Source organism: Notamacropus eugenii, chromosome 6, assembly GCF_028372415.1.
Source record: "Notamacropus eugenii isolate mMacEug1 chromosome 6, mMacEug1.pri_v2, whole genome shotgun sequence".
NCBI lineage: Eukaryota > Metazoa > Chordata > Mammalia > Diprotodontia > Macropodidae > Notamacropus > Notamacropus eugenii.
Genome location: NC_092877.1, coordinates 143324458 through 143346116, shown reverse-complemented (window position 1 = coordinate 143346116; position 21659 = coordinate 143324458). Strand labels below are relative to the sequence as shown.

General features: G+C 40.2%; 1 protein-coding gene across 5 annotated transcripts in view; it reads left to right on the top strand.

Annotated features, from left to right (window-relative positions):
* The window catches only part of SLC10A7 (solute carrier family 10 member 7), a 273274-nt gene that overhangs the window by 205755 nt on the left and 45860 nt on the right, over nt 1-21659 (top strand). For 4 of the 5 annotated variants that reach the window (XM_072621188.1, XM_072621186.1, XM_072621187.1 and 1 more), the window contains one exon: nt 17089-17172. In XM_072621188.1, the coding sequence (XP_072477289.1) occupies nt 17089-17172 (84 nt within the window). Of the gene's footprint in view, nt 1-17088; nt 17173-21659 lie in introns of those variants that run through there. The other variant, XR_011969714.1, reaches the window with a different exon arrangement.

Sequence of the window (21659 nt, the reverse complement as noted above, 5' to 3'; positions counted from 1 at the left end):
ATATCTATAAACATATGCATGTATACTCATACATGTGTATTAAGACCATACTGTGCTTATTTCCTCCTATTGTGTGTTTCTCCAAAGTTGGATAGCATCTTCCTTCATAAGTCCATGTCTTTCCATATCAAGATTGTTGATGAAAGTTTTTCCCCCACTTTTCTGCATTCCTTCTATTCTTGGCTACGTAGGTTTTATTTATTCAAGAAAATTTTTATTTAAAGTAATCAAAATGATCCCTTTTACACTTCAACAATGCTCTCACCTTATAATATGGTTTAAGATCTGATACTTCTGAACCTACTTCCTTTACATCTTTTTTCCCTGGTTTTGTTGAAGTTTCTGACCTTTTATTCTTTCAAATGGACTTTGTTATTATTTTTTCTAACTCAGTAAAATAATTTTTAGTAATGTAATTGGGATGACATTGAAGAAATGGATAAGTAAGGTAAAATTGTCATTTTAAAAATTATATTGGCTTTATCTACCCAGAACAATAAATGTTACTTCAGTTATTTAGGTCTGAGTTTATTTGTATAAAGAGTGTTTTATGTTTATGTTCATATAGTTCCTGTGTTTGTTTTTGATAGGCATATGCTCAGGTATTTTATGGTGTCTCAGTATTTTTAATAGAATACAATATTGAATAACATTGCTGACGCATAGTCTAGTTTGTTTTTCGCTTTGGATGTATCAGGATTACTGTGCCTGCTTTTTGACATACTGAGTTCTGCTCCTGCCCTTTACTTTATCTGTGTGTGTATCTCTCATTTTTATAGTATTTCCTGAAAGCAGCGTATTGTTAGATTCAGATTTTTAATCTGCTGCCAGTTTCCATTTTATGTGTAAATTTGTCCCATTCACATTCAATCTACAGTTCCTTGTGTGTTTTCCTCCTTCCTATTTTTCCTTACTGTCCCTCTCATTATTTACCCTATCCCTTCTCACTCCTCTGCTTTACCCACTACCTTGCTCTCCTATTCCTTAACCTCCCCACCCCTCTGAGTCCCTTCTTTATCCTCTCCTCCAACCCTATTTCCTTGCCCTCTTATTTTTTTTCTGAATTTAGAAGACTTTTATATCCTTTTAAACATATATGTTGTTCCCTCTTTAACCCATTCCTGCTGAGAGTAAAGTTCCAGCACTACCCACCCTCTCCCCACTAGCTTCTTCTGTCAGTTTTTCCTTTTGTGTCTCATTTGTATGAGATAATTATGCCTCTAAGACAGCTTTCTCATAGAATTATAAATTTCAAGTTCAAAAAGCCATAGTGGCCACCTAGTTAAGTCCTCTTATTTTATGGATGAAGAAGGCAGAGGCCCAGCACTCCTAAATGATTTGCCCAAGACCACACTACCAGTCGTACCAGCCATAGTAGTAGTTGCCACCGTGGCCATTTCAAGTGAGATTTGGGCACAGGGCTTCCTGACTCCTCTGCCTTTGTGCTGGTTGTGCCCCATGCCTGAAATGCACGTCATTTCATACATTACCTCCAACTCCTGCACAAGACCTTTCCTGATCTCCCCAGAGGCTAGAGCCTGCCTGTCCACAAATCAGGGTTCTCTTTTGTACGTACCTATCTATGTACAAGTTATCTTCTCTGAATAGACTAGAAGCTTCCTGAGGGCCCTTTTCTGTTTCTGTCCCCAGTACCTTGTATATAGCCACTTAATAATTTTGTTTATGGACTGGTTGATGCCATTTCAGGCACCCTGTCCACAAAGACCTAGTGTCTGGACTGAACGGGAGTGGTGATGATAGAACCTCCCTTCAAGCTTGTTGTGAGGAGCAGATATTTGAGAGGAGATCAATCAGTCAGTCAGCCAACATTTATCAGATAAATGCCCACTGTGTCGCAGATACAGTATACAGTATAGTGGACAGAATGCTGAGTTCAGAGCTTTTCTTAGACACTGCTGATGATAGGGCTTCTTGTGAGCCCCAAAGAAGACAATGCATTTTAAAGCACTGTATATACCACTATTTTTAGTATGATCTTTCATCCCCTCCCCTGAGCTCCTTGATATGGAGTATAGGGCTGGCACACAGTAGGGGGTATGTTGTATCAAACAGTTCACAGAGTCAAGGCTTGAGAATGTAGCCAGGGCTTGGAAAATCATTGCCTTGTAAATTAATGTGCAAAGACCAGGAGAAAGGTAGAGCAAGGAGGCATTTGGAAGTAAACAAATCCAGAGAGATACTGTTATTGAAAGGGAAGAGGAGGTGGAGACAGGGAAGAAACAGAGCCCTAGAGGTATTGGGAATGCAAAGCACTTGGGCTGCAAAGCCTTGATCAGGAGTAAAACTGGAATATCAAAATGGAAGGGGGACTGATTCAAACTTTTGGCAAATGCCAAGAGGCATTCTTAGCAGGAGAAGTTGAGGGAACAGTGATTTATTTTGACAGTCTCATAAATTGGGCAAAGCTGTTTGATGTCCCATGAAATAAATGTTTAATCCTTTTTGTAGGATTTTCTAAACCTTGTCAAGTCTAAAGTTGTACAGTTTCCCAGCAAATTAATGCGATGAAACTTAGACAATAACTTTGCCCACACTTACTGAGTTTCTTTTCAGCACACTTTATTTCTTAGGTCTTTGTTGGCATCAGTTCTTAACAGTGTTATTCTCCATCAGTACATAGACTGATAGACCACATGTGATACCCTAAATTTGGCACCAAGAAATTAAGTGCTTACTATGTACAAGGATACAAAAGGAAAAAAAAGGAAACGATCCTGTGCTGTTCCAGAGGTGGATGAACCCTGTTCAATTCAATTCTGGGGTATTGATGAAAAGCATGTCTATTTATGAGGCTTTTCTATTCTTTTACAAATCAGTCACCAGGTTTTTATTTGAGTCCCTATTCTGTGCTAGACATGAGAGTTTAGCTTGCAAAAATATAAAGCAAGACTCTGGCTGTTGAGCAGTTTGCAGTGTGGTTGAGGAGGCACACACACTAACCCCCAAAACAGTTATAGAAGAGTTAATTGCTAACCTGTGTGGTCTTGACTGAGTGCAGAAGGATGTCACAGAAAGCAGAGATCCGTGTGGGAGGGGAAGATCAGTTACAGGTTTAAAAGCCATCAGCCCTCATTAGTTTTGCAGTTCTGTGACTGCCTACAGTCTAAGGCTCTTGAACTTTTGATCCGAGCCATAGAAATAATAATAATGTACAGAAACCATTAGTATCACTTACGATACTCTGCCTCTCTTTCCGTACTCTATTTGTGGAGATGTCTGCATAATTGATATTCACGTTTATGATCACATATGAGAGGCATTTAAAGTAGAGTGACTTCTCTCCTCTGCTGGCTTATTGAAGAGGTTGTTGGGTCCATTCTGCTTTGAAATGACCTCGGGATGAAGGCGTAGCATGAGGATGACTCTTCTGTTAGCCTCTAGGTGTCGCTGTCTGTCCCCATCCCTGTCTGTCTTTCTCTGGCTCTGTATCTGGGTTAAGGAGGTGCAGTGGAAGGAGTGATGGGGTTTGGAGCCAGAGAACCAGGTTCAGATCTTGGGTGTGACACTTAACCAATCCGAGAGACTGTGGTTTCACCTTCCTCACCTGTCATTAAAGGGCTTGGACCTGGATGATCTCAGAGGTTCCTGAGTGACAGACAGACAGACAGACTTCCCAAAGTGATTTATGAGCGTCACCGTCCCTGTGATCACACAGTCAGCACCTTTCTGGGGAGAGGCACCCTGCCACTACTCTGAGCTGGAGCTGAGTGTAGCTCATCTCTGTCCCTAGTGATCGGTGCCCTAAAAATGCTGCTGGCTGGGATTGGGTCACTCACCTTAGAGGTGCTCAGGGACATGGAAAGGGCTTTGCCACCTACCCTCCAGTCCTGAAAATGATTCCCTTGCCTCCCCCTCTCCAGATATAGACCTCAGTAAGCTTTCTCCTTTGGATCTATGATAGCCAGTTTTCTCATCTAGGGGATGCATAATGGGACCGAGTGTTCTGTGAACTTTCTTCCTGGGGAACATGCAGAATTAAATTTGTAGAATGTGTCCCCAAAATCCCTGTGTGGTTGTAAGCTTCTATAGCTTCGTAAGCTTTAATCATCTTCCTTTAAGCTCTATTGGCTTATTTTAGGGATACCCCATTTAAAACCATAACAGAACAGGCTGAGGGTAGGACAAAATCTTGGCTGGGATTTCGTCCGACTTCCTTATTTCATAGATGAGGAAACGGGAGGGTCAAAAGAATGACTGTCTGAGGTCTTACAGAGAATAGAGGCTTCCGGGCCCCTGCCTCCGATTCTAGGGCTCTTCTCAGTGCAATGTACTCTCAGCTCCTTGAGCTCCCCTCAAAACAAGTAAAAGATGCTTATGTTTGTCTTTGCATCCTAAATGCCAGTAGGGTAACCAGGTGATTGTTCATAATACTTACAGTATGCATAATAACACTTAATGAATGATTGTCCAGCCATTCCTCTTGTTAGTACTCAATTAGGTAAAGATTGTTTTAAGTCTTGAAAAATTGATTCATTTCTATGAAATAACTTGGGGGGAGACTGTACATATATATATACACATATATATACATATAACTACATATATACACATACACAGAATATATGTGATATGGCCTGTCCTGTAATAACAAAACAAGATGTTTGTAGGCATTTTTTAAGCTGGTTATTTAACCGAGTCTACATTCTGGTTGTCTTTTTAATGATTTTACCTTAATGCAGAGCTTAGCATTAGGTATTAGCTTATGCAATCAGTTTACTTCTGTACTAAATCTTCATTTCATGCATATTACATGGGAACTGGTACAATAGAATGGGAGGAGAATTGAAATCAGGTTGTAGAGAATAAGAGAATTGCTTTTTTTTCTGAGGTGGGGAGACTGGTTTTTTTAATTTCAAATATTAATTGTATTTATTTTCGAATATTATATTCGTTTTGTATGCATTTTGTTTTTATTTATGTAGGTTTGTGTTGTTCCCCCTCCTCCCATTCCTACCCCCAGTAAATTGTAGGCTTCCTGAAAGGTGAGACTGTTTTCTTTTTGTCTCAATATCCCCAGCACCTAGCAGAGTACTTCACCATGATACAACTTTAATAAATGTTTAATGGATTGAATTAGAATGCTTAAGAACTAGGGGTATCTTAAGGGTCTGTAACATAAGATCACAGATATGGAGCCAGAAAGAACCTCCTTTTACAAACGAGGATCCTGAGGCACAGTGTGGTTAAAATCACCCAAACAGTAAACGCCAGTGGCAGGATTTGAACTCTGGTCTTCTCACCATCCACACTGCCCCTTCCTATTTCTGTGTTTATTCATGGGATCTGTGCAGGTGGAGCTACATAAAGGTGGCTGTATAGCAGTGTGAGTCCCAGACCCACCACTTTGTTCCCCTCCAGTCACAGGGTTCAGGCTGCCAGTTTTATTAAAGTGGCCTCCATGAGGCTGTCCCTGATTTCCTAGCAAGAGAGCTTTGATACTAAGAATTCCACAATGTGTACGTCTATCTAATCTATTCTTATTTTTCCCTGAGTTGGGGCTGGTCATCAAGGGTGAATTATTAAATACAATAATGTTTTAATAGCTGAGAAGAGATACAAATAGATAAGAAGCCTGTGGCTAATGGATTTCACTGGTAGGAGATAAAAGGCTGATTACGCAGTAGAGAAAATGAAGACCCAGTGCATTAATGACGATTTACAGGTCAGCTCACTTACATGAGTGATTTAAAATGCACCATCTGTTTTCCAGCTGGGTGTTTATAATGATCATTTTTTACAGGAAATCACTATCTCGTTCATCTAGTAGGTAGGGGTAGCTGTTACCGTGGCCAAAGAATTCATCACCCAATGGGCAACCTACTAGTACAAAGACCAGTCTACATTGTACACAGAGAAGCTGGTCCTTGGACAATTGACATACAGTCTTTTTCTTGGCCTATACCCAATTTGAGCTTGCACCCTATTGGCATTGCCTCTGAGGACCCAAGATCCCTCTATGCTATGATGGGATATCAGCAGAGAGATTTCATGAAAGGATAGTTACTCTTCCAAATATTTCTGAGTCAGTCTACATTCAGCCTTGTATTTTTGAAAGTTCCTTAATGCCAGTGTAGACAACATCTTTTTGTCCTTACCAACCTACCACAAATTCCTCCCATGATAAGTAGTTTTAAAAACTGAATGAGCTAAGAGTCTCTTATCCTAGGTAAGAGAAGAAAGTGTCATGAAATGTCTTGGAATCCATTGTCCTAGAACCCAGCACTAAGCAATTCCATACTTTGTGCTAGGAGATAGAGTGAAAAAAAGTCTTAACAAGTGACTAGACTCCAGAACCTTGAGACTGGGTTGGTTCTAGAGCCATCATGGGAATGAAGAGCCAGCCCTAGGTTGGGAATATGATCTAAAGTCACACCCGAAAAAGCAAGCCTGAATCTGAGCTCATTTATTGTAAGTGCAGGGCTTCTTAAACTTTTTTTGTGTGCTCGACCCCTCAGACAGTCTGGTGAAGTCTTTGAACACCTCTCAGAATGATGTTTTTAAATGCATATAATAAAATATGTGGAATTATAAAGGAAGCCAATTTTATTGAAATGCCTTTATAAAAAAAGTTTTAAGCTCACAGGACCCAGGTTCTTATTCTGAGGTTCTTAACACCCATCCTAAAGACCCCCCTAAACCTCATTTGAACCCCCAGAGCAGTCAGCAAAAGGACTAAGCTTTCTCCTGGCCAAGATAGACCAGAATTCTTGAGCTCGTTTCAGATCATGCCAAACTTTGCACCTTAACCCATTGGTATCCCCTCTGAGGCACCACCGTACCTGCTAGGTGCTTCCCTGGCCAATCACTTCAACTTGGTTCCCTTGGTTCAGTATTATTTTGGACACATTTTCCTGAAAGGTATCCCTTGCCTCTTTTACCGTTCTTTCTATGCATCACAGAACCATTCCATCTGAACTTATAATGAAGGATTGATGTGTTTGTCATAAGTATCTCATAGTAGTAGAGAAAGAAAGCGAGAAAAGGCAAGTGGAAACATCCTCAAAGTCAGACATCACTCGTTAAGTTAAACCCTAAATTCAGTCATTCCAGAAGTCCACAAGACCACTAATTGTTTGAGCCATAGCATTAGAAAAAGTACTTTAAACACGAGATTTTTGAGATGTTCATATGTTTTCATGAAGAAATACAAATTGTTGGCCATGTGATCAAAGATGAAAAAAGTCTCTGCTAGAGGAACCAAGGGAGGAATTAGGTGCCAATACACTTTTTAGAGTTACAAATCAGCCCATTTTGTGTTGTCCAGTTGTATTTGTGTTTCAATCATATCTGACTTTTTGTGACCCCATTTGGGGTTTTCTTGGCAAAGACAGTGGAGTGGTTTGCTATTTCCTTCTCCAATTTATTTTATAGCAAATAAACTGAGCTGAACAGGGTCAAGTGACTTGCCTGGGGTCACACAGCTAATAAGTGTCTGAAGCTAGATTTGAACTCAGGAACATGAATCTTTCTGACTCCAGGCCCAGCCCTCTGTAGTACCTACTGACTCATCTGGAAAACAATTTGTAATTTTGTGATCTTATGCCATTTGACCCAGCATCCTTCTACTGGATATATACCCTAAGTAGGTAAATGACAGAAATAATGCTCCCATGAGCAGCAAAATATCCTTAGCATCATTTTTTGTGAGAGCAGAAAAATCTGTAAACCAAAATGGGTGTTCATCAGTTGAGGAATGACTAAACAAATTGTGGCATATAGATATACTATTAGAAATTTTGCGTATGAGGAGTTCAGAGAACATGAGAAGACTTGTATGAAGTTATATAGAGAAAAGTTAGCTGAATCAGAAAATGACATTGATGTAAACAAAAAAGAATTACTAAAAAGAGGTTGGTCTCTTAGTAACCCTAAGGAACAATCACTATCTTGAAAAACTGCTCATGATACACAACATGTCCTCTTTAAGTAGAGATGGGGGACGATGGGTATAAAACGTTGCCCAGAACATCAGACACTGTCAGTGTTTTGGCTGCTTTACCTAGATATTTTTTCTTGATTTTTCTTTAGGAGGGAAGACTGTGTATGTGTATTTCTGGAACCTTTGTATAAAACCAAAGACATCAATCCACAGTAGAGTAGCTTCTTTGCCACTGAGTTGTTAAGAATCGTTCTTAGATTGGCTGCGGTTTCCATAGCAGAGAGGCTGCAGGTGCCCCATCCCTGTTTGTGAACACCCACCCCAGCAGCCCTCTCTTCAGACTTTGTCAGTTCATGGAATCTGGAGCAAACTTGGTCAGAGATGTAATTAACAGGGTGCAAGGTGCCAGAGCAGGTAGGAGAGGGCTGCTGAGGAGGAGCCCCCAAAGGATGGCTGCCTCAGAAGTGCCCTTCATGAGGAGAGAACCCTCAGTGCTGGAATCGGATTCGCCATAATTGACATAAGCTGTTTCTTTGGAGTTGGTCCTGGCTCCTGTAGCTGCGGCTAGTCAGTGGGTGCCCAGGTCTCCTCAGAGAGCCTTCCAGAGCTGTGAAGTCTGCCCTGGCATCCAGAAGAAAGAAAATGAGCATCTGGCGTGAAGCGGCATAGGAGGGTCTAAGTAGAAGACCCATCATTTCTTATGCAGGGATGATTTTAACCAAAGCAGAAGTAAATACATCGCCTGTGAACCTTGTTCTTCAGATTTTAATGAGGAATCTGTCACGGCTTCTATTGTAAACTCCAAAGAGGACATAAAAAAAACCCACACACAAATAATTTGGTGCCCATGGCTGAAGTGGCAGGTTCAAGACAAACTCACAGCTTAGATGGCTTCAAGATTCTGCATGAGAACTGAGGAGCATTTAGGGGACTGTCCCTGTTGTCTAATTCTGCTGCCTTTGCAATTTGAAAACATACTATATTAAAAAATTTTTTTAGCTTTCCCTTTTTAGCTTTTAGCTTTTAGCTTTCCCTTTTTTCCAGCCCTGTGATTATATGTAGGAAACTCCAAATATGTAAACTCCCTTTTTTCCAATGCAGATTGATACCTAATCTGTGACTTAAAAGTCTTAGCTAGTCGCCTGGTACCCTGAGAGATGAAGTGGCTAGCCCAGGGTCACATAGCCTGGTTGTATCAGACATGATAGTCTTCCCCAATTCCAAAGCTGGCCTGCTTTGTCTTGGAATCTCCAGCACCTGGGGAGTGCCTGTACAAGGCAGCCGCTTGATAAACACTCACTCAGCTCCCAGTTCACTATGATTCCCGTCATCCTGTTTTGTGTTAGCATTACTGTAGGCATGCCCTGACTCTGATGGTGCCTTCTGCATTACTTCATACAGCTCTCCCCATCTTTTCCTGAATTCCTCAAATTCATAAGTCCTTATGGTCCCAGGAGTTTTCTGTCACATTCATGCGCCATAATTTGTTCACCCACTCTCCAGTTAAAGGGTACCCATTCTGTTTTTTGCTACCACTGAAAGTTTCAAGCAGTGATGTTGAACAGGGCAAGAGAGGGAAGGAATTTTGTGGAAGAAGAAAGAGAATGGAGGCCTGAGTTACCTTTGAGCAAATAATCCAACCTTTGTGGATTTTGATTTCTTCATCTATAAAATGAAGGGTTCGGACCAGTCAGTCAGTAAACATTTATTAAGAATCTACTATATGCCAGGCATTGTGCTAGCACAGGAGATGCAAGAAAAGACAGTCAACATTTATGCAACGCCTACTGCCTGCTAAGTATTAGGGCTATAAAGAAAGACAACCAAGCAATCAACCTTGATTAAGTACCTGTTAGGACCAGGCTTTATGCTAAGCACAGGGGATTCTGAGGCAGACAAAAGGTAGGCCTTGCTCTCAGGGGGCTTCCAGTCTGATGGGACCCTATGACCTCAAGTGCCTTTCTCTTCTGCTCCTCCATCTACATCTTGCCCTTCCCTCCATATCCCATCCTCCCTCTGTTTCCTCTTGGATAACATGGGCATGATCTTGCCCCAGAGGGTTGTTAGGACGATCATCTGAGGTGATAAAGTGTGTGGCTTTTTTTAAAGCAGGTATTAGCCTTAAAGTGTTAGTTATTGTTTTTATTTTCTTCCTCTTCTAGATCTCCCTCTTCTGTCTCCTTTTCTGGGGAAATGCATCAGAATTAGTTGGGGGACAATTAGGAATGATTTAACAAAATAAGGAAACTGAATTTTTTGACAGTCTTGTTTTTGACACGTATTCAAAAGTGAGTTTTATTTTTTTGAACTTTCAGCATAATAAGGATACCTTTTTAATAAGACCAGTTTTTTTATCTTTTCCTATTTATAAATCGTTCCATAATCGCTTCATAGTTGATAACTCATAGACGTTTTCTGAGGCCAAAACTGAGGAACAGATAGATGTGATTAATAATACAGAATCCCACAATAAATCGATTTTACATCTCTGTTCTTGGCCTGTGGGTTGTCATACTGAGCTAATATCATTCAGTCCTGAAACTGGGCACCTCATCAACATAAATTACAATAGTAACTGATTTTTGTGCCTCTTGGAAGCGTGTGAAGTTACAACTCTTTAAGGTAGGTTATTACACCCAGCCCAAGTGGTTAAAGGATTTTCCCAAGGTCACACAGCAGGCAGGTACCAGAAGTTGAATTGGAACCCAGAGCTTCCTTACTCCAGTGCTCTGTCCATCCATTTCTGTATAGAGCACTGAGTTTGTGCAGGCTAGAGTTGTCTTTGCCATTTCTTTATAGCAACCCCAGTACTTAACCCAGTGGCCACCGAGGGCAAATTGTCTCTTACCTTTTTTTGTATCTCACTTAGCACAATGACGGGCACTGTTCCAGAAGGAGCTTAATAAGTATTTCTTGATTGATTGATTGATTACATATAGTAAACTAAGTTCTTAATATATGCTTGGTCTTTTCTATCTTGATCTTTAGCATATGTTTTTTAAAATGCCTCAGTGTTTTGGTTTTCCTATAGAATTGTATTTCTTTAAGATGATGTATTAAGAACATAGGGTTTTGAAGTAACTGGTGTCTTAAAGATCATCTTGTCCAAGACAAATGGGTCTGTAGAGGCAATTTTCAAAGGAAGAAATCAGAGTTTTCAGTAACCATATTAAAAGATCTTCTAAATGACTAATAATTAGGGAAATACAAATTAAAGCAGCTTCAAGGTTCCACCCCATACCTACGAGGCTAGCAGAAATGACAAATGTAGGAGAGGTTGTGAAAAAAAGGTACGCTTATGCATTGTTGGTGGTGCTGTGAATTGGTCTAGCCATTCTGGAAAGCAATTTGGAACTGTGCCCCCAGAATTATTAAAATATTCATATCCTTTGTCCCAGCCATAACACTACTGTCTATACTGTACTGCCAAAGAATTTGGACATACAAAAAAAAAGAGTTCTACATGCGCAAAAATATAGCAACTCCTTTTGTGATAGCCAAGAATTGGAGACAGAAGGCATCTCCTCCAATTTGGAAGTGACTATATATGGTATAGGAATGTAATGGAGTATTATTGGGCCATAAGAAATTATGAAATAGACAATTTCAGGGGAAACTGAAGATTTTTATGAACTAGAATCATTTATGCAATGATAAAAAAAACATTATAGGAAGAAAAAAAAACTTTGAAAGAATTTAAGAACCCTGATTCACACAGCAATAAATTATGAGTCCAAAGGCATGAAGATTAAACTCACCTGAGGACAGGTGGTAAGCTTAAAATGCAGAGGCCAGCCAACGTTGGAGTTTGTTTTTGCCAGATTGTGCTGTGTAGCTAGGTATTGAGAATATTATTTTTCAGATTTGTACTTTTTATTTTCTAAATTAGAGGATGGAGGAGGAGTGTCTGGTTTTGTTGGTGGTTTTAACTGCCACCTAGGCCAACCCTCTCTTTTCAGATAAGGAAACTGAGGCCCAAGGACGAAGTGACATGTTTGCCCAACAGAGGTAGCATGTGTCAGAGCTGTGGTTCAGGCCAGGGCGGCATCGCTGCTGAGAGGTACAATTACCCCCATTCAGTCCTTTGGTTCTTGACCATGGGGAGACAGCTAAAGGTCACTTTGTTGTGGTGGTTGTTCACAACCAGGCTCAGTTTTTCTACTTGACACTCTGCATTGCTTAAATCCTGTATTAGTCACAGAGGAAAAGGCTTAAGCTGCAATTTTGACTGCCTAAATTGTCAGCCAGTTGTCAGCATTGCTGCTGATGTTAAATGAACTCAGGTCCAATTTTAGGCAGAACATAAATCCTTGGCAATTCTTGGAGATTTGTGGGGTAGAGGGAGAGAGGATAATATAAAACAGCCCCAAACGTTTTGATAATTATAGTTTCAGCAGATCAGGAAAAAAATTAGACAGTCACTTTAATTTGTTGAGTACTCCTGTGTAAAAGGACTGTTCTAGGTATTGGGAAATCAGAGACAAAAATGAAACAGACCCTTCCCCCGAGGAGTTGACTTTTTCCTGAGGAAAGAAGAAAGAGAGATAGAATGTACAGAGAAGGAATTGCAAGAGAGTTTGAGGAGGGACCGCACTAAGGCTTCCTTTAGAAGAGGAACCCTTACCCTGGGGTCCATGAACCTGTTATTTTTTTCTTTCAGATTTTGATAACTATATTTCACTATAATTGGCTTCTATTGTAATCCTGTGTGTGTTGTGTATTTAAAAACATTAAACTGACTTCATGGACTTCACCAGGTTTACTGCCCAAGAGTCCTATGACACACAAAATCATAAAGATCCCTTGTTGTAGGAGGTGGGCAGCTAGGTGGCACAGTGGGTAGAGTACCAAGTCTAGAGTCAGGAAGACCTGAGTTCCAATCCAGTTTCAGATACTAAGTGGCTTTGTGACCTTGGATGAGTCATTTAACCCTGTTTGCCTCAGTTTCCTCAACTGTAAAATGACCTGGAGAAGGAAAAGGCAAACCACTCCAGTATCTGCCAAGAAAATTGCAAATGGGGTCCCAGAGTCAGATACAACTGAATAACAGCAGTTGTACAAGGTAGTATCTGAGCTGAGCTGCACAGAAAGCTAGGGTTAGTGTTTTCATACATTTGGAGTGAGGAAGACAAAGGACCTTTCCAAGTTAAAGTGAAAGTAAGACTCAGAAATTTAGTTCTAAAGAGAGAAAAATTGTAAAGGGAATTCCCAAGTGTCAGGAGGAGTGGGTAGCTACCCATCACAGAAAGGAGTCATCTGGCCCTTTTGATGGAGCCACAATCTCATTGGTGTCTGAGGGGGTCTCCTCAGTGGTGCTGATCACAAACCATCCATTGGTTAGCCCTCTAGTAACATTTCCATTGGTAATTGTTTTAGCCTCCTCGTATCCACCATAACCTTTCCATTCTCCTTTGGCTAGTTGGTTATTGACAGGCATAATTAAGCAGTCAATTAAGGAGAAGAAATCTCTTAAGAAGCTAAAGGAGAGTCAAAGAGTTTTTAAAAAACAAAAGACTGCAAAAAAAATTAACAAATTTACAAAAAGAGAGCATTAATTCTCTGAAGTAAGGGATAATGGGAGAGTGCATTTAGGGGAAAGGGATGGAGTGAATTGGAGGCAAGATCTCTTTGGATTAAAGCTGTCCATCCTAACAGGTCAATATCTCTACTGGGATTATTTTTTGTTGTTGGAATTGCAGTAATAGTCTAGGCAAGAAGTAATCCAAAAATGAATGAAGAAGAAAAAAATTAAGAAACAAATATATTAATGTACACTACTTAAGGATAGTAGTGAAGGAGACACCACTGTGAGGTGAGTTCTAAAGTAGGCCCTGGCTAGGTTTTTAAAAGGAAAGATTTGCTTTTAGTGGGGGGCATGGGACAAGACCAGAGATCTCAGATATACCTCATGGCCCCACGTTCAGCTCCCTAAATTCAACATCTTGCTGCCTCTAGGATTATGAGACCATAGAACCTATGTGTCTCCTCTCTGGGAAAGGTTGCAGGTAGGAAGAAGCATTGGTTGACATCAGATGGCATCTTGGATGCCCTAAATTTAGGGAGGCTTGCCTGACTCAGGAAATATGGACACTGTTAGAGGAGTCACAGTCTTGGTAGGGTCAGTGTAGGGAGCACACAATCTATGAACTTGGCCCAACAACAATAGTAACAAAGGCTAGCGTTTATATATAATGATGTAATTCATACATTTCTGCGTATTTATGGCATGTTAAGGTTTGCCAGGCTTTGCATCAGTTAACTCATTTGATCTCCAGCGCCACTTGGAGTGGGCATTATTATCGTCTCCATTTTAGATGTTAAGTGACTGACTTAGGGTCACCCAGCCTGTAACGTCTGAGGCAAGAGTGGAGCTCGGTTTTTCCTCAAGCTAAGGCTCATGCTGTCTCCGGGGCACCACCAGCTTTCCCTGGGGGCCCTTACAGAATGCATTAGTGCCTGTCCTGTGAATGCAACAAAGCACTTTCTAGCACATCTTAACCCTTGTACTATGATGATATAATGATAATGATAACAATATGATAATAGCAGGAATCTCATGGGAATCTCTCTGGCCACGGGAGAGAAGGTCACAAGATGTCTGGATTGTCCTTCATCCCAAATTTACATATTCAGATCCTTAAGAATAATGCCAAAGACAAGCTGCAGGCAAACCACTGCTGTTCATTGAGCTTTATGGCAGTCAGGCCATAGAGAAAGTGATGAGCTCTCTTGGTCAGTACAGAGAAGGATGAGAAGACTTATGTGAACTGATGCAAAAAGAGGTAAGCAGAGGCAGGAAAATGATCCCACAAAGTGACTGCAGCAACATGAGTGGAAAGTCCAGCTGCCACCAAGCATTCAAATGAGACAAGAAAGATGAGAAGACACCTCCTCCCGCACCTTTGCGGAGGTTCAGGCCCACGCGTGGCACTTTGCCATTCATACCAGGTTTTGGTTGTTTTACATCAGTCAGTATTGCTGAATATTTTTCTTTTCATCTTTTTCTTTTTTTATTAATTTTCATTAGGTTATGACTCTCTGGGAGTAGGAAGGAGGCAAATCTAGGCTATATTAAAAACCAAAAAATGTCAATAAAACCAATTTTCAAAAAAGAAAGTAAGCAGTCTTGGAATCCCTGAGGCAAAACAGGAGGATTGAATTCTTAAGGCAGGAGGTAGGAGCAGGGAAAATATTGGGAATCAGAGGACACGGGTTCTAATCATAGTTCTAGTGGAAGGACTGTGTCTGGGCTCCAATAGGGCCTGGGATCATAGCTCACTTGGGATGGTTATATTATCTGTTCTATTATCTGGACAGGTCCCTGAACCTTTCTGTGGTGCCATTTCCTTGTTCTGTCATTTGGGGATAATAATAGCTCTTACTTGAGGGTTGTTGGGAGAATCAGGACAAGATGATGTATGGAAAACAGTCCAGACCTTAATGTTCTATGTTGATATCAACCAGGTAATCCTCTGAACTTTCTGACTCTCAGTTTCTTCAAATGCAAAATAAAAAGGTCCCACGAAGCCATTTCCAAAGTCACTTCATCTCTGTGGCTCCGGGGGTATTGAATTATTTCTTACGCATTTGCAGAGAACAAAACCCTGACCCAGAACTGGATGGGAGGAAGAGAGCAGGTTGGATTACACTCAGGAAATTGTTCATTACTTTCAGTAATGCTGGCCATCTCTGGGACACATAGACCCATATTTTTTAACACCACTATTCTTACAGTAATGAATGCTGCCTGGTTGCCAAACATGGAACACCAAAATGCATAAAAAATTAAAATAGCAGTTGACTTGATCAAAGGGCAATAAAGGGACACCTGGTAGGTATAAACGAGCTGCAATAAATTGCCAGCAATATTCTGCACACAAGAAGTGACATCACAGAGACCCAGGAAGTGAAGAGATCGAGATGTGTAATGAGAGGACTCAAGTTCAAGTTCTGGCTTCATTTCTTATCTCTTTGAACATAGGCAACGTACTTAACTTCCCTTGGCGTTGTTTTCTTCATCAGTAGAATTAGGTGGTTGATCTGGATCACTTAAAGCCCTTCCAGCCCTAATTCTATGGTCTTATGATTTCGGTGAGGGGGAAAAAACAAGGCCATGATATAAAACCAGAGGATGACAGGTGAATGGCCTGCATGTTACAATAAGATTCACATAATGTTAAGAGTCATAGAGCAGGCGCTTCCACCATCTAGGAGACTTGAGAAATAGGACAAGGGGCAGAAGGGAAAGGGACGTGATTACATGATTCTATTGAAATATTTCAACAGTAGTAGCGTGGCTGAAAAATTCTGTTTTGGAGAGGAAAGGGTGAGCAGTCAGGAAAGAGAGGAGAGTGTTTCATTGCGTCTGGACAATTGGAATGAAACATTTGAAGGAATAATGCCTCTTGGCCAAAACTAAGTGAAATTTGACTTTGAAACCTTTTTCATTTTGATCTGGGAAAAGTCAATGACAATGATCCAGTGAAAGACAAACCAAGCATAATTCTTACAGCAAACTCCAGAAACTGGAGCTACGTGAAGGTTTACGGAAAGCCCAAGGCAATATAGAGGTTGGAAGTGGTTGGGCACCCCTGATGGCCTCCCATGTAAGAAGTCTGTGGGAGAATATGGACAAGAGCCACATAGGATAAGAGATTGTGGTCAGTATGAGTGGGGATTGTGCCTAGGACAATGAGGTAGATTTGATTTGATCCATTTTAATATTGTCTCCCCCTTAGTTTGTAAGCTCCTTGAGGTCAAGAATTGTCTTTTTTTAATTCCTGGAACGCAGTAGGGGCTTACCAAATATTTGTTGATGGATCAATTAATGCAAATCGAAACATTAAAATATAAAGAAGTACACCAAGTGTTGGAAGTAACATAAGTTTTTGCTGTTTGTGGTGTTTCCAGTAAAGCTTCGAAGAGATTATTCCGAATCCACTATTTTTACAAGTTACACAAACATCTGGTTTAACAGCTGGCAGACAGACTGCTTTGCATTAAATTTAGAAAATTGAAAGTAACATCACTTTCTCTTTGTTTGTATGCAGCCTTTATATATGTGTCCCTTTGTGGGTGTGAATTTGAATTTTACTGTATTATTTCACAAATAAAAATGTTTTTTAGTCTGACAAACTCATTATAAACTGTTTACTGAATCCCTTATTTCTCTCACTTTTTTTCTGCAGCTTGGATCATCCTCTTCAGTGCCTTTTACCTCTATATTTTCCCAGCTTTCTGTGACTGTCGTTGTCCCTCTCATTATCGGACAGGTGAGTTCCACACTCCTATAGCCAGGCTTATGGAAGGAGAAATGAATAAATAGGAAGGGAATGGAATACGTATGTACATACATGGTTTCCAAAATGTGCCAGGCACTGTGCTAAACACTTTTTACAAGTACCATCATATTTGATCCTTGCAATGGAATTTCAAGAGTGAGAAACATCTCAGAACCTGGTAGGAAATACTTCTTCAGTCATCACGTTATCTTTGCCCTTTATCTGTCTCTATCACTCTTACATGGAAGGAAACATGATGTAGTGGCGACTGCAGTCCGGCCACTCTGCCCCTGACATATACTAGCTCTGTTACCCTAGGCAAGTCACTCCCGGTGTCCCTGAGCTGTTCTCTAAGACTGGAAGCTGCCGACAAGTTGCTTGTTTATATCAGTTCCCAAGTTGGGGCCTCCCCACACAGATCACAGGATCGCAGAAACCATCTAGTTCATTATGCTCATTTTATGGATGGGAAGACTGAGGTTGATGGAAATTAAGTCTTGCCCAAAGTCAGAAAGTTGACATCGAAAGTCACTCTTGTACACATGATGGTAAGACATTCTATGATATGTAGACTTATGTGTGACTGATGAAGGTTGAGCTTATTCTTTCCTCTCTGCAGCTTGCTTGAAAACAAATGGAAAACCACTAGCATGCAATGCTGCTTAGGAAATAATATCCACAAAATGAATTCCCAGGAAGAGCTGAATGATGGACCAACAGGTCAATCTCAATGACGTTGCACACATTGTTGGAACCAGTTCTCTGTCCTTTTACTTCACTTTTATGTACTTTTATTACTCATATGGATCTTGATAGGGACTGGGCCTGTGGGCCTGTGACTTCTGTCACATCTCCCCCGATGTCGGGTAGCACCTTTTCTGTAACTTGTGTCTTAGTTGTCCGTAGCACTTAATGGAATGCGTGACTTACCCAGGTCACCCAGCCAGTGTGGGTTAATTAGACTTGGATGCAGGTCTTCTTGGTTTCGCAGTAGACGTTTTATGCACTCAGTTGTGCTGATAAAAATGTAGGGATACATCAGGGATCTGTGATTTCCTGCACAAGGAGTCTTCTTACTAAGTCTCAGCAGGGTCCAACCATTTCCATGGGGTCACCCAGCTGTAATGTGTCCGAGGCAGGACTCAAACCCCTGACTTCCCAGCCTGAGCGCCAGTCCTCATGCCCTTACCGCAGCTCAGTAGGAAGTAATGTTTTCTGTAATTCTGTGATTCCTTCTGCTAGGTTTAGGGAGCTTAGAGTTCCTTGTCTACCTTCACTTAATGTAATAGAAAAATGTCTTCTTTGCTTAATTTCTTATAATGAGTGATCCTCAGTACATTAATTTGTTCTAACTTTTATTTTTCCCCATAGAGAAGTGTTAAATATTGAGTTCAGAGTGGAATCTTCCTGAATCTCTTCTTAGATTTTCATTCTACAGACTATATTCCCAGAGAAATGTAGCCAGTGATAATCATCTGAGCCATTTTCTTTCTTTCCTCTTCAAGTGCCCAAGCTCCCTGTGAGTTTTAGCTCAGACCCCTCCTTCTACAGGAGGCTCCTGATCCATCCAGTCAAAAAACATTATTTTGTATTTGCGTATCTGGGAATATATTCTAGCATGACCCCCATGAGAATATATGCCACTTGAAGACAGGCACCGTTTTTGTTTTGGGAGTTCTGTGCCCTTTGATTAATGCACAGTAACCTTGCATATAGAAGGTTCTTAATAAAAATGTTTGTTGACTGAAATTGAATTTCCACAGTTGACAGAAAACAGAAACAATGAACACTGGTGTAGTATTTCCTTTCCTCTTCCAGCAGACCTTTTTTCTCCATATCTAAATGCTTGTGACAAATTTTTATTTTATACTTTTTATTTAAGAATGATTTATGATTAAATGTTAATGAAATAGAATTTTCACCACCTTTCATCATATTCGACGAGCTCAGGCATTTTTCAAAGCAACAGACTTTGAAACCCACTGTTTTCTATGAATAAATAATAAAAAAGTATATCTGTGCATTATTAGTCATTCATTCTCTGGTCTCTCCATTAGTGATTCGTTTTCCAGTTTAATGTCAGCTCTGCTGCTTTCCTAGTAGACCTCCCTTAACTAAAGTTAAATTAGGAGGTATTACACTTGCCCCCTCCTGCAACCTCTAGAATTATAACGGTTGTGTAAATGGGAAACTATACCATTACCTTATATTGTTTCTGGTTAGAGGGAAATATTGGTAACATTATTCAGTAGAATGCATTGAAAAACCGGGCGGTCTAGTGGAAAAGAAAAGAAGAAACTGAGAGAGTAGACAGGAGATATGGGTTCTAATTCCTGTCCCTCCACTAAATTCTTGAGGCAGTCTACCTTTGCTGTCTGTACCTCAGTTTTCCTACCTATAATATGGGACTAATTATATCTTTCCTCCTAGGGGACTCCTAAGAGAAAAGAAAGAAAATGGCCCAAATAAATATCACCAGGGAAACTTCCAAAGAATAAACAGAAATTTTAAAATGTAGCAAAAACAAAATCACCCCCAAACAACTGATTTAAACAAACCACAGAAATTTTATCCATCAATCAGGAAGCATTCTTTAGGAGGTTGCTATGTGCTCGGCACTGTTTACTTAGGAGTGGAAATACAAAGAAAAAGCAAAAGCAGACTTTGCCCTTTCTATAAGAAAGAACAAAATAGTAGAAATGTTTACGTGATCAGCAGGTGCTAGGTTTCATTAGGTTCTCTGCCGTTGACCCAGAGAATGAGTCCTGGAGAGGTTTTTAGTTGGATGTTGCTTAAGTCAAAAAAATTAGTGAACAGACTAGAAACCATGTGTGTATTTGATGGGATACTGTAGTGGTGTCAGATTCAAGTAGATAGGGTGGGCCACATATTGACTTAGAATATCACCTATCAACATTATCTATACTTTGCTGTATTTTTATTTATTTTGGTAAATATTTCCCAATTAACATTTTAATCTGGTTTTTGTTTCTCTGAAGCGTTGCAGTTTCTGTGTTAGATATTTCTGGGTTACAAAGTGAAAATCCTAACGACCTTAGTTTACTCAAGATCTTGAGGAAAATTACATTTTCTCCTTAAAAGGAAAAGATTAGCAGTAAAATTGCCACCATGCATTTGCATTCCCATTCCCATTCAGAAAGTATTTGCAAATTTTAAAGATAAGAAAGAAGAAAAGGCAGAGATGTAATATTTAAAAATTGACAAATTCAAGAATTGGATAGAATTCTTCATAAGCATTTTGAAATTAGAGGTAACATAGCATCATGAATAGACTTCTGGGCTTGGAGTCAGACAGACCTAGGTTCAGACCCCTTACTAGCCACATCGTCCAGACAAGTCACAATTTCTCTGTCCTTCAGGTAGTTTTTTAGGACTCCTCTACCAAGTTGGGATCTGCAAATTGACTGGTGGGGGTAGTTTTCTAAGATGATAAAATCACAGCTCCTTTTCATCTTCTCATAATTAGTTTAGGATATCAGAATTCTTCACTGAGATGCGTCATTTAATCCAGTTAATGACCTGAAAGATGCCAGATATTTGAGGCAGGGCCCAGCTCCATGGGAATGTATATAACAAACCTAAGTTTCCCTATTTGTAGGAACCTCACCCTTCCCAGTCCATAATTTAAAATAGAAAATGGAAATATTAAACCAAAGCAATAAGAATTCCTACCACCACCCCGTCTCCAACCCTCATCACTGGGAAAAGCATAAAAGATAATGCTTTAATATTTATCAGTTCATTGTGGGTAAATGAGCATAAAGCTTGATAAAAGATAAGGTTGACCTCTGCACCATACTGTTGTTTTCCCTTCTTAGCATGATGTGTTTTTCTTTTCCTCAAGAGAAAGTACTAGGACTTCTACATCCAGTTCCTCTAGCAAAATCTTTGCCTCTTTAAGATTTGGTAAAAAAGAAAAAAAATTCCTAAAGGACAAGGCAGTTCACAGGTTGGGTGAAATCATCATGGTTCCTTTTCCAATGGGGAGTTGAATTGAAAGCATCAGACTCAGTGGTCCTAGAAGTACAGGAATTAGAGTCAGACCTTAGAGGTCATCCAGCCCAGCCCCCTAATTTTACAGCTGAGGAAACCGAGATCCACTTCAGTGAGCATCTCAAGGACACAGTGAAGGTGGTAAGTTTCAGAGGAAGGCATGTGTACACTCCTTTGCCACCCAGTTTCAACAATGCAGAATTTTTAGTTGCAAAATTAAAAAAAAAAGAACCCACAACAACCAGGTAATTTGGGTACTTTGAAAAAGCAGGCGCTTCTGGGAATCGAGTGGTTGTTTTAAAAAATAAAATTTAACTTTAGTTGCAGACCCCAGCCAGATAGCAAATGATTAATTCAGCACCTAGCAGAGTGCCTGGCACTTAGTAGGTATTTAATGGATTAGCTAATGCAGAGAAAGTGGCCGAGATGAGCCACTTGAATAAAGGGAGAGGTGCCTAGCAATT